The following is a 15,179-nucleotide window of genomic DNA, read 5'->3' as shown; positions in this document are numbered from 1 at the left end:
GTGTGGTCCTCTTTGGATTCCTTTTATTTGGGGTTCTCTGCGCTTCCTGGACCTGTAAGTCTATTTCTTTCACCAGGTAGGGGAAGTTTTCTGTCATTATTTCTTCAAATAGGTTTTCAATATCTTGCTCTCTCTCTTCTTCTGGCACCCCTATAATTCTGATGTTGGTACGCTTGAAGCTGTCCCAGAGGCTCCTTACACTATCTTCATATTTTTGGATTCTTCTTTCATTTTGCTTTTCCGGTTGGGTGTTTTTTGCTTCTTCGTATTTCAAATCTTTGACTTGATTCTTGGGATCCTCTTGTCTGCTGTTGGAACTCTGCATAATATCCTTTATTTCAGTCAGTGTATGCTTAATTTCTAGTTGGTCCTTTTTCATAACCTCGAGAGTCTCACTATATTTCTTGAGGGTCTCAACTACATTTATTGGCGGTCTCACCAGTCTTTTTGAGGGTCTTAGTAAATTTATCGGTGGTTTCTAGAAAGTTCTTGAAAAACCTTAAAAGTGTGGTTTTGAACTCTATATCCAGTCATTTGCTTTCCTGCATTTCTGTCATTTGTGACTGGTTTCTTTGTCTCTGCATTTTTTATGCTTCCCTGTGTTGGTCGAGTGGCTTTGTGTGCTAGGTGTCCTATAGGGCCCAGTGGCTCAGCCTCCCCAATTACCTGAGGTGGACACTCTTGGTGCACCCCTTTGTGGGCTTTGTGCACAGTCTTGTTGTAGTTATGCCTTGATTGTTGTAGGTATCACTGGGAGGAATTGACCTCCAGGCCAATTGGCTGTGAGAATCAGCTGTGTCTACGGTGGGAGAACTTCTGTGCTGAAGACACCCTTATGAGGCAAGACTTGCTTCAGTGGGACTTTGGTGCTCACTGAGTCTGCCCCCTGAGTATGTCCCTTATGGATCTGAGGAGTTGTAATTGGATGGACCCATTCTGACCGCTGGGTACACTGGCTCTTGGATCTCTAAGGAGGTGCTAATTTAGGCTCTGCCTGAAGCTACCCAGCAGGAGCTAGAAGGAGATTTGCAGATTCCCCTTCCTTGTTTGGGGTTTGGAGGTGCCCCAATGAGGCCCAGCTGTGAAGCAGTGCAAGCTGCTGTGGGGCCTTGGGCCTTCTCTTAGAAGTTCTGTGTCTGTCTGGCCCAGCTGCAGTTTGTTAGGTAGTTTTCAGATTGCAAAGGGCCAGGACATTCATATGCAAAAGCCTCTGCCGAACCTTGGGTGGGGCGGTGTCTCAGGGGATGAATAGGGCGGAGCAAGCAGCTATGGCTGATCCTCAGCCCTTCCCTAAGGGGCCCCGCGCCTCAGTGTCCCGGTAATTGCTGCAAGCACCTTTGAGAGAAAGCCGCCCTCGAGTTCCGAGTCCTGCCCGCTGCCAGACAATCCAGAGACTCACCCAGAACTGGAGTTCAGAGCAGTCGGGGGCTTGTGACTCCCTCCCGAATCAAAAAGACAGCTACGTCCTCAGCTGCCAGCCCTTGCCGCGTGCGCCTCCGTACCTCCGAACTTCCGCACCTCCCCACTTCCGCACCTCCTCTGAGTCTCTGTATGCTTTTCTCTTTCCTTCTAGTTGTAGAATTTACACTCAGCCAGCCTTCCTGTGGTTCTGGATGATGACCGTTTTGTCTTTTAGTTGTATTTTTGAATTTGTTGTGGGAGGCAGCAATTTCTGGTGTTTACCTATGCCGCCATCTTGGTTTCTCCTCTGGGGTGCATATTTTCTTGCTGTTTCTGCCAAATTCTCCCTCTCCATCTGCATGATGTAACTGGAAATGTGATTCATCGGACCACATGACTTTTTTCAGATGCTCAACTGTCTAATCCGAATTGGAAATGTTTTATCTTGGTAACTGCAGACAGCAAAGGTGTTCAAACAGGACTTCAGCTTCCATATCCCATATACGATGCAGTGTACGGCTGATTTGCCTACAAACGTCAGGTGGTCATAATAATCTGACCAGTGTGTGTGTATGTGTATATGTGTGTGTGTGTGTGTGTGTGTGTGTGTGTGTGTGTGTGTGTATACATATATATCCCACATTCAAAGTCTGTTAAATCGCGTTGTTTACCCATATCTTCTGAAAAAAATCACTTCTGTCATGGTAAACAACCTGCTTCCCTATTTATAATGGTCTGGCCCTCTAGCAACTTCAGTGCGAAATTATAGCTAATTTGCCTACAAATGTCAGGTGGTCATAATAATCTGGCCACTCACTGTATATAGATAGGTCCATCAATGTTGTTGTAGTTGGCAAGATCTCATTCTTTTCATGGCTGAATAATATTCCATGGTGTATATATGTATATATGATATATATTGCATATATACCACATATGATACATAAAGATGTGATATATATATATATATATATATATATATATATATATATATATATATATAATAAAACATCTTTATTCATACGTTGTTGGACATCTAGGTTGCATCTGTATCTTGGCTATTGTAAATAATGCTGAAGTGAACACAGGGGTGCATGTATCTTTTTGAACTACTGTTTTCAATTTCTTTGGATAAATACCCAGAAGTGGGATTGCTAGGTCATATGGTGTTTCTATTTTTAATTTTTTGAGAACTCTCATGCTATTTTCCATAGTGGCTGCACAAGGGTTCCTTTTTCTCCAAATCCTTGCTAACACGTATTTTTTGTTGTCTTTTTGATAATAGCCATTCTGACAGGTGTGAGATGTTATCTCATTGTGGTTTTGATTTGCATTTTCCTGATGATCACTGATGTTGATTATTTTTTCATGTGTCTCTTGGCCATTTGTGTGACATCTTTGGAGAAATGTCTATTCAGGTTCTCTGCCCATTTTTCAGTTGGATTTGTTTTTAGTTTAGTTGTTTGAGTCCCTTACATATTTTGGCTATTAATTCCTCATTGGACATATTGGCCTTCACCACCCTATTGTCTGTATCCATAGGTAATGTATGTTAGTATATGCATATAAGATATTTGGTTGATCTCTTCCTGGTCCCCCTTCCCTCTGAGATTTGTAAGTCTTCCATGTTTCCATGTTTCCATGCCTCTGATTCTATTTTATTCATCAGTTTATTTTGTTCAATATATACCTTGTTCATTTATTTTGATTTTTAGATTCAGTTGTTGATAAATATGTATTTTATAGCCATTTATTGCTGATTTTTTAAATCTTTTTTTCTTCTTCCTTTTCTTAAAGAATACCCTTCAACTTTTCATGTAATACTGGTTTGGTGGTGATGAACTCCTTTAGCTTTTTCTTGTCTGTGAAGCTCTTTATCTGACCTTCAATTCTAAATGATAGCTTTGCTGGGTAGAGTAATCTTGGTTGTAGGTCCTTGCTAGTCATCATTTTGGATATTTCTTGCCACTCTCTTCTGGCCTGTAAAGTTTCTTTTGAGAAATCAGCTGACGGTTGTATGGGTGCTCCTTTGTAAGTAATTAACTGCTTTTAAGATTCTCTCTTTGTCTTTAGCCATTGGTATTTTAATTATGATGTGTCTTGGTGTGGGTTTTTTTGGCTTCCTCTTGTTTGAGACTCTTCACATCCTGGACTTGTAAGTCTATTTCTCCACCAGGTAGGGGAAGTTTTCTGTCATTATTTCTTCAAACAGGTTTTCAATAACTTGGAATCTCTCTTCTCCTTCTGGAACCCCTATAATGAGAATTTTGGTATGCTTGCAGTTGTCCCAGAGGTTCCTTACACTGTCTTCATATTTTTGGATTCTTTTTTCTTTTTGCTTTTCTGTTGGGTGGTTTTTGCTTCCTCATATTCCAAATCATTGATTTGGTTTTTGGAATCCTCTACTCTACTGTTGAATCCTGTAAATTATTCTTTATTTCAGTTAATGTATGCTTATTTTCTGATTGGTCCTTTTTCATGTCTTTGAAATTCTCACTAAGATCCTTGAAAGTCTCATTAAGTCCCTTGATGTTCTCAGTAGATCCTTGAGCAACTTTATAACCATTGGTTTGAATTCTGTATCCAGTAGTTTGCTTGCTTCTGTTTCTTTCATTTGTGACATGTTTCTTTGTCTCTACATTTTGGCTGCTTCTCTGTGTTTGTTTCTATGTATTAGGTAGAGCTGCTATGTCTCTTGGAATTGCTAGAGTGGCCTTGTGTAGTAGGTGTCCTATAGGGCCCAGTGTCTCAGCTTCCCCAGTTACCTGAGCTGGGCACTCTAGGTGTGCCCCTTTCTGGGCTGTATGCACAGTTTTGTTGTAGTTGAGCCTTGATTGCTGTTGGCGTCACTAGGAGGACTTGACCTCCAGGACAATTGGCTGTGAGGACCAGCTGCAACTAAGTGGAAGAGCTGCTATGCAGGAAGACACCCCTATGGAGTAGGACTTGCTTCAGTGGGGCTTTGGTGCTCACTGAGTCTGTCCCTTGAGTGTTGCTTGTGGATGTATAGAGTTGTAATCTGATATGATCTGAAGGTGTCCACTGGGTTCTCTGGCTCTGGGGCTTCCTGGTATGTCCAAAGTCGGCCACTGCCTGGGGTCACCTGGTAGGAGCTATAGAGAGATCTGCAGATGCCTGCTATTTGTATTGGGCTTGGAAATGCCCAGCCAAGGCCCAGCTTTTTTTTTTTTTTTTAAATATATATTATTGATTTTTTACAGAGAGGAGGGGAGAGGGATAGAGAGTTAGAAACATCGATGAGAAAGAAACATCGATCAGCTGCCTCCCGCACACCCCCCACTGGAGATGTGCCCGCAACCAAGGTACATGCCCCTGACCGGAATCGAACCTGGGACCCTTGAGTCCGCAGGCCGACACTCTATCCGCTGAGCCAAACCGGTAAGGCCAAGGCCCAGCTTTGAGACTAGGTAGGCTGGTGCTAGTGACAGGTCTTGGGCCTCTTATTGCTGCTTGTTTGAGAGATTTTAGAAAAGTCTGAAGACTGCGCTGGGACAGGCCATTCATATGGAAAAGCCAATAGAAACAGCTTGGGTCTAGCTGCAAATAGGATGGGGTGGGTTCTCAGGGAATCACCACGGTGGAGTGAACAATGTTAGCCAGGCTGATGGAAACTCAGACATGGCTGCCAATCAACCCTGGAATAGGGGAGGTCTTAGTACGAGATGGGCTGGTTGTCAACACAGAAACAATGCCACCTGTGAGCACCCCCATTTGGCAGAAAGCTTACTCTGAGTTCCTACCCTGATGCCAGATAATCCAGTTCTTCACCGTATGTCCCTGGGTCTCCTGATGCTGGAGCTCAGCGGGTGCAGGACCATGTAAGTCTGTACACCGGCCCTTTGGGAGGATCTGCTTGGTCTCCGGCAGCCTGTGTGTCACTCATCCACAATTGCCACTATTTTTTACAGCCTGAACTTATAGAGATTTCTCAGTTCTGGAACCCTATACTGGGGGTCTGGTGTGGGGCTGGGACCCCTTGCTTCCCAGGGAAGGCCTCTGTAGCCAAGATATCCCTCCTGATTAAAAACAGTCCACACATGGGTTTCAGACCAGCCTGTTCTGCCCCTCCTATCAGTCTCAATGTACTTATCTTCTCTAGTTGTAGTATTTCCATTCAGCCACATTCAGGAGGTTCTGAATGATGTTTTTTTTTGTATTTTAGTTGTAATTTTGATGTGGCTGTGTGAGTCGGCGAGTACCAGAGTTTACCTATGCCACTATCTTGGTTCTCCCCCTGAGGACCAATTTCAAAGACATTTTGGTGTGGATCAAATGTCTCTGTCCTTCCTTCCTTCCTTCCTTCCTTCCTTCCTTCCTTCCTTCCTTCCTTCCTTCCTTCCTTCCTAACTTTCCTTCCTTCCCTCCCTCCCTCCCGCCCTCCCGCCCTCCCTCCCTCCCTTCCTTTCCTTCCTTGCCTTCCTTTCTTTCCTTTTTTTTAATAAGGGAAGTTTATTTAGAAAGTCACAGAGGTAGCCTGGCTGGTATGGCTCAGTGTTTGAGCGTCGACCTACGAAGCAGGCGATCACCGTTGGATTCCTGGTCAGGGCACATGCCTGGGTTTCAGCCTTGATCCCCAGTAGGGGGTAGTGCAGGAGGCAGCCGATCTATGATTCTCTCTCATCATTGATGTTTCTATCTCTCTCTCCCTCTCCCTTCCATTGTGAAATCAATAAAAATATATTTAAAAAGAAAAGAAAGTCACAGAGGTAGAAGAAGTGAGTGGTAGAAAAAATAGGCTCAGAAAACAAAATATAGAAGCATAGGAAAGGCCCATGAAGGTAGGAAAGTAAAGGTATCTTGCCTAGAGGGGGAAAAGAGGTGGAGGGGAAAGGGTGTGGGTGTGATGGGAGGGAGCACTATGCAATTATTTTAATACTAAACCTTTTTTTTTTTTTTAAATATATTTTTATTGATTTTTTACAGAGAGGAAAGGAGAGAGATAGAGAGTTAGAAACATTGATGAGAGAGAAACATCGATCAGCTGCCTCCTGCACATCTCCTACTGGGGATGTGCCCGCAACCCAGGTACATGCCCTTGACCGGAATCGAACCTGGGACCTTTCAGTCTGCAGGCCGACGCTCTATCCACTGAGCCAAACCGGTTTCGGCAATACTAAACCTTTTGAGTCAAATGTAGAGACATGCCGTTGTAATAAATAATACAAAGACATTATCTTCCTTTTACCCAGTTTCCCCAATGCTAACATCTTGAAGAACTATAGGCCAGTATCACCACCAGGATATTGAAATTAATATAGTTAACAGAATAATTCCATCACCACAAGGATCCTTCAGGTGCCCTTTTTATAGCCACATCTGATTCTTTACTGCCACCAGGCTTAGTCCTTGGTAACCACTAATATATTATCCAGTTTTGTAATTTTGTTATTTCAAGGATGTTATATAAATGGAATCATGGAACATAATAACTTTGGGGGATTGGGTTTTTTTGCTCAGCATAATTCTCTGGTGATTCATCCTAGTGGTTGAATATATTAATGGTTTGTTCCTTTTTATTCCTTAGTGTTCTTTGCTATGAGTAGAACACTAAGGAACAAACCACAGTTTGTTTAACCATTCATCTGCTGAAAGATACCTCAGGGTACTTCTAGTTGGTGGCTATTATGATAACACTGTTATAAACATTCATGTGCAGGTTTTTGTGTGAAAATAGGTCTTCATTTGTCTGGGATGCATATCCAGTTACACAGTTGCTGAGTTGTATGGTAGCTGCATGTTTAGTCTTTGTTTTTTTTAAAAGAGATTGCCAAAGTGCCCTGGATGGTGTGATTCAAGGTTTGATTCCCTGTCTGAATACATACCTGTGTTGCCATTTCCGTCCTGGATTGGGTGCATGCAGGAGGTAACCGATGGATGTTTCTTTTTCTCTCCCCCTCCCTCTGTCTGTACTTCCTTCCCCTTCCTCTCTCTAAAATCAATAAAATAAAATAAAAAAAATTGCCAAGGTTTTGTCCAGAGTGAGTGTACCATTTTACATTTCCATCAGAAATCTGTGAGCAATCATTGCCAGCATGTGACTTTGTAACTATTTTTTTATTTAGTAACTAGAGGCCTGGTGCACGAAATTCATGCACGGGTAGGGTCCCTAAGCCTGGCCGGCAATCAGGGCCAATTGGGGCCTTCCTTTGTGCCACGCTGCCCCCTGGTGGTCAGTGCACGTCATAGTGAGTGATTGAACTCCCGAGGGGACAATTTGCGTATTAGCCTTTTATTTTATAGAATTTTAATGGATGTGTAGTGCTGTCATATGTGGTTTTAATTTGCATTTACCTAATGGCTGATGATGTGCTTATTTGCTATCTTTCTTTTTTCTTTTAATCCTCACCTGAGGATATTTTTTCTTTATTTTTTTTTAATGAAGCTTTTTGTTTTTTAAATATTTTCATTGATTTCAGAGAGAGAGAGAGAGAGAGAGAGAGAGAGAGAGAGAGAGAGAGAAACATCAATGATGAGAGGGAATCATTGATTGGCTGCCTCTTGCACGCCTCACACTGAGGATTGAGCCCACAACCCGGGCATGTGCTCCTGACCGGAATCAAACCTGGGAACCTTCAGTCCTCAGGCTGACGCTCTATCCATTGAGCCAAACCGGCTAGGGCTGTGGTTGGCAAACCTTGGCTCGTGAGCCACATGCGGCTCTTTAGCCCCTTGAGTGTGGCTCTTCCACAAAATACCACGTGCGGGAGTGCATGTACAGTGCAATTGAAACTTCGTGGCCCATGTGCAGAAGTCGGTATTTTGTGGAAGAGCCGGTATTTTGTGGAAGAGCCATACTCAGGAGGCCAAAGAGCTGCATGTGGCTTGCGAGCCGCGGTTTGCCGAGCCGCAGTTTGCCGAGCCGCAGTTTGCCGAGCCGCAGTTTGCCGACCACTGGGCTAGGGCAACTTTTGCCTATTAAAAAAAAAAGAAGATATTCAGAGAGAGAGGAAGAGAGAGGGAGAGAAACATGCGTGTGAGAGTGAAGCATTGTTCGACTGCCTCCTACATGCCCTCTCCTGGAGATTGAACCTGAGACCTGGGCATGTGCCCTGACCGGGAATCAAGCCAGCAACCTTTCTTTCAGTGCCCAGGACATTGCCCAACCAACTGAGCTACACCGGCCATGGCACTTTTGCATATTTTCTGACTTGCTTTTTGCTTGCTTGTTTACCTGTTTATTTGTTTAGAAAAAAAAAATATATATATATTTAAATATATCTTTATTGATTTCAGAGGAAGGGAGAGGGAAAGAGAGATAGAAACATCAATGATGAGAGAGAATCATTGATTGGCTGCCTCCTGCACGCCCCCTACTGGGGATCAAGCCTGCAACCCAGGCATGTGCCTTTGACCGGAATCGAATCCTTCATTCTGCAGGCTGTCTATCCACTGAGCCAAACCAGCCAGGGTTGAAAACATATATTTTGAATTAGCTTGCTGGACTCAGTTTATTTTAGATATTCCAATTTTATTGGTAACATTCAAAAGCATCATAGACAGAGCCAGTGAAACATAGGCCTTCTTCTCTCCCTTGGGCCTAGGGTAAAGAATGAATCCTCATCAGTCCTTGCTACCCTTACTGTCCCCATACTCTTTGTTCCTTCTTCAATCTTCTGGTGCATTAGTGGTTCCTTTGTTTATGTAATAAACAAAGGAACCTTTGCTCCTCAAATAGTGATTTTGCCATCATTTCCTTTTTTTTTTGCTGTAGAGCAGCGGTTCTCAACCTATGGGTTGAGACCCCTTTGGGGGTCAAACGACCCTTTCACAGGGGTTGCTTAAGACCATCAGAAAACACATATATAATTACATATTGTTTTTGTGATTAATCACTATGCTTTAATTATGTTCAATTTGTAACAATGAAATTGGGGGTCACCACAACATGAGGAACTGGATTAAAGGGTCACGGCATTAGGAAGGTTGAGAACCACTGCTGTAGAGCTTGACAGTTCTTATATATTGTAGATATGAGTGCTTTGTCAAGTCTGTGATTTGCTCTTTATTTTTTTTCCAGTGCTGGAACTTGTGTTTTTCCTCCTAATGGGCTTTTTTATACAGGCTTTAATTTTGTTGAAGTTCAGTTTATGAATTTTTCTTTTTATGGTATATGCTTTTGTTGTAACATCTAATAACTTTTTCTAACTCTAAATTCCACCAAATTTCCTGTTTTCTTTTAAAAGTTTTATAGTTTTATGCTATACATTTAAACTTGTGATACATTTTGAGATCATATTTGTATAAGGTGTGAAACTCAGGTGAAGGGTTTTTGTGGGTTCTTTTCTCCTGTGGGTGTCCCCAAATGCTCAATGCCATTTGCTGAAAAAATTTCTCTGGCAGCTTTATACAGCTGGGAATTTTTGACTATTTTTCTGGGTTTTCTGTTTTGTTCTATTGTTCTTGAATCTAGTTTTGTCTTGCCAAATTTGGGAATTTTTCAGCTGTTATTTATTTGAGCACTTTTCCAGTCTTACCTTATTTCTCCTCTCCTTTTTGGGACACTGATGACTAAAAAGGATGGCTGCTTTTTTTGTTAGGGTCCCAAAGATCTGTGAGACTCTGTTTATTTTTATTCAGTCTATTTTCTCTCTGAAAGTTACATTAGGTAACTTTCATCTTTTTTTTTTTTTAATATATTTTATTGGTTTTTTTACAGAGAGGAAGGGAGAGGGATAGAGAGTTAGAAACATCGATGAGAGAGAGAAACATCGATCAGCTGCCTCTTGCACACCTCCTACTGGGGATGTGCCCGCAACCAAGGTACATGCCCTTGACTGGAATCGAACCTGGGACCTTTCAGTCCACAGGCTGACGCTCTGTCCACTGAGCCAAACCGGTTTCGGCTCATCTTTTTTTTTTTAAGATTTTTTTTATTGATTTCAGAGAGGAAGGGAGAGGTAGCGATAGGAACATCAATGGTGAGAGAGAATCATGGGTCGGCTGTTTCCTGCACGTCCCCTACTGGGGATTGAGCCCACAACCCAGGCATTTGACCAGAATCAAACCTGGGACCCTTCAGTTCTCAGGCTGATACTCTATCCACTGAGCCAAACCAGCTAGGGCACATTAGGTAACTTTCATTATGTCTTCTGGTTCACTGATTCTTTTAATCTCCTTTATACTGCTATTGAGGTCATCCATTGAGCTGTTTATTTTGCTTATTGTACTTTTCAGTTCTAAAATTTCCATTTGTTTTCTTTATGCCCTCAATTTTTTGTTGTTGAGGCTTTCTGTTTTTCATTTCTCTTGTTTCCTCATTTTTATAATGGCTGCTTTAAAATCTTCAGATAATTCTGATATCTCTGTCAGAAGTTAAAATTACAAATATCTCAGTGTTGGCATCTGAGTGTCTTTTTCAGTTCAGTTCGAGATCTTCTGAGTTCTTGGTATGACAAATGTTTTTTTGAAACCTGAACATTTTTGTGACTTTGCATCTTATATAAAGCTGTTTTAGTTCGCTTTCCCTGACATTTGTCTTACAAGGGAAGAGTACGGGTGCTATCTCCTTATGCCAGGTAGGGGATGAATTTCAAGTGCCCTACTTGGCCTCTGTTGACATTTGAGGGAAGCTGCTTGTTATTGCTGAGTAGACTTGGGAGTTATGGTTTCCTATCTGATCTCAAAGGATGTGGCCCCATTTACCACTGTGTGTTGGTGAAAGTCCTGACTTCTTGTTAGTCCCTCTCTGACACCACACCCGTGGAGACACATTGTGGTGGGTTCCCTCTTTACTGCTGGATGGAGATGGACGTTCAGACTTCCCATTTTGTCTCCATTGACACCAGAGGGGGAAGTTCTCATAACAAGCCAGTAAGCATGAAAGTTCTGATTCCCTACTTAACCTGTTTTTACACTACCCCAGTAGCAGTTTTGGGATGACTCATAGTCTCATGTGGGTGAATGTCTAGGTTCCCCACTCAACCACTGAAGGCATAGATAGTGGGAATTTTTGTGTGTGATGTGGAGCTGTTGCTGTTTAAAAAAGTGTTCTTTCTAACTAATATTCCCCCTACCCAGTTTCTTATAGAGAGAGAGAGGCTTTTTTTGGAGGGGTCTGTATTTGTTGGTGGTTTTGAGGTATTGACTTCTTCCATTTCAAGAATGGGATATCTTAGGTAAAAAGAAAACTCAGGGAACTCACTGCTCTGTTGTTCCTTGGGTCCTGTGGTCTCTATCTAATTTGCCTTCTTAACCACCTTTTAAAACATATTTGTTTTATTTATAACTAGAGGCCTGGTGCATGAAATTCGTGCACTTGGGATGGTGGGGTGGGCTTCCCCAGCCTGGCCTGTTCCCTCCCACAGTTCGGGAGCCCCGCAATCTATCGCCCCAAAGAGGTAGGCCCCGCCCACCCACCTGGGGCTCCTCGATGGGTTGCCCTAAAGAGGTAGGCTGGAGCTAGGGGTCCCGCCTCCGTGCCACATGGAGCTGCGGGACCCCCAGCATCGCCGCGTGGAGCTGCCGGGACCCGCCAATGCACCACGCACACAGCATCAAGTCCCCGCCCACCCACGCACACCTCACTGCGCACGCCCACTGTGCGCACAGCCTCCTGGTGATGGATTGTGATAGTGTGAGGGCATGATGACTATTTGCATATTAGCTCTTTATTATGTAGGATGTTCACAGTTTTTGTTTGTATTTAGGAATAGGAAAAAGTTTATCTACTCCATCCTTTCAGAAATGAAGTCTAGCCTTTGATTTCATTGAGTTCGTAGTATTTTTCTGTTTTATATCTCATTATTTTCTGCTCTGATCTTTTTTTTTCCCCCTGGCTGCCTCCTGCACACTCCCTACTGGGATCAAGTCCTCAGCCCGGGCATGTTCCTCAACTGGGAATCGAACCATGACCTACTGTTGCATGGGTTGATGCTCAACCACTGAGCTAAACCTCTTCTAGTTTCTTAAGGTACAAGATGAAGTCACTGATTTGAGTTCTAATATAGGCATTTAGTGCTATAAATTTCTCCCTCAATTATTGCTTTAATTTTCTTCCACAAATTTCGGTTTTACTTTTATTTATTTAAATTCTTTTTTATTTCCTTTTTTAATTTCTTCTTTGATCCATTGCTTACTTTAGTATATTTAGATTCTAAATATTTAGGGATTTTACACTGATTTCTAAAATTGGTCAGAGAAAATTTTTGTATGTATGACCCAAAACTTAAAAATTTATTGAGTTGTTTCATGGCCTGATTATGATCTCTTGGTGAGTGTTTCATTTGTCCTTGAACAGAATGTGTATTCTAGTTTGTGTAGAGTGTTCTATAAATGTTACTTCATGTCAATTTGGTTGTGGATATTCTGGTAGATAATATTGTTCAAGGATCTGTATCATCACTGATTTTCTGTCTACTGGTTCTATCAGCTATTGAGAGAGTTCTTTTGAAATCTCTAAATGTAATTGTGGATGTTTAAATTTCTTGTAGTTATTTTTACTTTATGCATTTTGAAACTCTTATTCAAATAGTGAGTAAATGTTGAGGATTTTTCTATCATCTTAATGAGTTAAACCCTTTATCTTTGTGAAATGGCCCTCTTTTTTGATAATTTTTTGATTTTCAAATCTACTTTACATGAAATTAATATAATCATTTCAATTTTCTTTTGATTTTGCAGTACGTAATAGGACCTTTTTCTCTGGCTGCTTTTTAAAGATTTTTGCTTTATTTGGTTTTAGGTAATTTGATCATGATATAGTGTGCTTTACATAGTTTCATGGTTCTGTTGCTTACTGTTTATTTAAAGAGTACTTTGTTCTTTGTTGATAATTATCATTAAATATGGCAAATTGTTGGCATTATTTCTTCAGACTTTCGTTTTCTGTATTTATCTCCTGTGGCTCCAATTACAAGTATTTTGGCCTCTTGAAGATATCTCACAGCTAACTTATGCTTTATTCCTTTTTTAAGGTATTTTTCCCTCTGGGTTTCATTTTAGTTAGTAACTATTACTTGGTTTCATGTGCTGTAAATCTCATACAGTATGTTTTCATCTCTAAATGTCCAATTTTTTTTTTATTCTTGAATGTATTTACTTAACATGTTTAATGTTTCCTCTAGTTTCTTAAACATATGGAATGTATTTATAATAATTGTTTTAAAGGACTTGGGTGCCTGGCTGGCATGGCTCAGTGGTTGAGCATTGACCTGTGAACCAGGAGGTCACAGTTTGATTCTCGTTCAGGGCACATGCCTGGGTTGCGGGCTTGATCCCCAGTGCTGGGCATGCTAGAGGCAGCTGATCGATGACTCTCTCATCATTGATGTTCCTATCTCTCCCTTCCTCTCTGAAATCAAAAATATATTTTTAAAAAAGGACTTGGGTAATAATTCTATTTATGTTATTTTAGGATTGGTTGATTTTTGTTTCATTAGGGGTATAATTTCCTGTATCTGGGTATGTCTTTATTGACTTTTAGTCATTATGAATTTTACCTTGTTTGGTTCTCTGTTTTTGTATGCCTAAAAATATTTTTTGACTTTGTTCTATGACATGGTTAATTTACTGAAAAATAGTTTGTTCCTTTTAGGTTTTGTTTTTGTTTTGTTTGACAGACCAGAGCTATGTTTAGGGTTAAATTTTCCCTCCTCCTGAGGCATTACCCTTCTTAGTACTCTGATGTGATATGAATTACTAGGTTTTGCATTCTGGCTTTTGGGAACAAGCATTATCTGCATCCTTGTATGAATTCTGGGTGCTATTACTTCTAAACCTTTTGGTGGTTCTCTCCCTAGACTTGAATAGGTCTCTCACATGCATGGCTGATTAGTTAGTTACTCAACATATTCTAGGATCAGCCTCTGTAGATCTCTTCATTTTTCTCTCTCTCCTCAGCTCTCTACTCAGTGCTGGTCTCCCTTGTGAGGTCTAGCCACCTTGGCTTCCTTGGACTCGCAGCTCCATTTCCACACCTTGGGGAGACAGGCCCTGCCTGGGTTTCTTCTCCCTGTTCCACCGCCTGGAAACTCTCAAGGCAGTAAGCTGGCAAATGTATGGCTCATGTCATTTGTTTCTTGTCTCCTAGGAATCACTGTCTTTCATTATTTGTTGTCTAAAAACTTTAGTGCTAATTTTTCACACATTTTGTTAGGTTTTTATTACTTCATACAGAAGGCTAAATCTGGTCCCTTTTACTCCCATCTTGACTAGAACTGGTTTTATTTTGCATTTTTTAATGACTAGTGATATTGAGTACATTTTATTTGCTTATTGATCATTCATGTGTTTTCTCGTATGAAGAATTTGTTCAAACCTTTAGCCCTTTTCCTTCTTTCTCTCTTTTTCTTTCTTTCTTCTTTGTTTGTCTTTTTTTTTTTTCTTTTTGAGTTGGAGAAATTCTTATATGTCCTGGATATGCCAGTGTTTTGTTAGATAAATATTTTGTAAGTACTTTCTTCAAGTCTGTGGTTTCCTATTTTCTTAACTATGGCTTTTAATGAGCAGAAATATTTAAGTCTAATTTATCAGTTTTTTCTTTTATAGTTATTGCTTACTGTGAGCTAAGACACTTTTGGCTAACCCTGAAGTCATGAAGGTAATTTCCTTTGTTTCCTCAAAAACTTTTTGTTTTTTGCTAATTTATATTTAGGTCTGTGATGCATCTCAAATTAAGTTTTATAGATTTTATTTTTTGAGAATGACTATCCAATTGTTTCTGCAACTCTCCTTTTCTAATTGGATTGCTTTGGTAAAACATAACATGGCTGCATAAGTGAGCTCTATTTTAGGAATCTTTATTCTGTTTCTTTGATCTG

General features: G+C 41.0%; 1 protein-coding gene across 11 annotated transcripts in view; it reads left to right on the top strand.

The window, feature by feature from the left end:
- MLLT10 (MLLT10 histone lysine methyltransferase DOT1L cofactor) overlaps positions 1 to 15,179 on the top strand; it is a 226,063-nt gene that overhangs the window by 24,739 nt on the left and 186,145 nt on the right. The window contains exon 1 of one of the 11 annotated variants that reach the window (XM_036345300.1): positions 14,910 to 14,959. The exons of the other annotated variants lie outside the window; for them this stretch is intronic. Within the exon in view, the coding sequence (XP_036201193.1) occupies positions 14,954 to 14,959 (6 nt within the window). The 5' untranslated portion in view covers positions 14,910 to 14,953. Of the gene's footprint in view, positions 1 to 14,909; positions 14,960 to 15,179 lie in introns of those variants that run through there. 11 annotated transcript variants of the gene reach the window in all.

This window comes from Myotis myotis, unplaced genomic scaffold, assembly GCF_014108235.1.
Source record: "Myotis myotis isolate mMyoMyo1 unplaced genomic scaffold, mMyoMyo1.p scaffold_m19_p_1, whole genome shotgun sequence".
In the NCBI taxonomy this organism is placed as follows: Eukaryota; Metazoa; Chordata; class Mammalia; order Chiroptera; family Vespertilionidae; genus Myotis; species Myotis myotis.
Note: the sequence above shows the minus strand (reverse complement) of the source record. Positions and strands in the feature narration are given on the sequence as shown.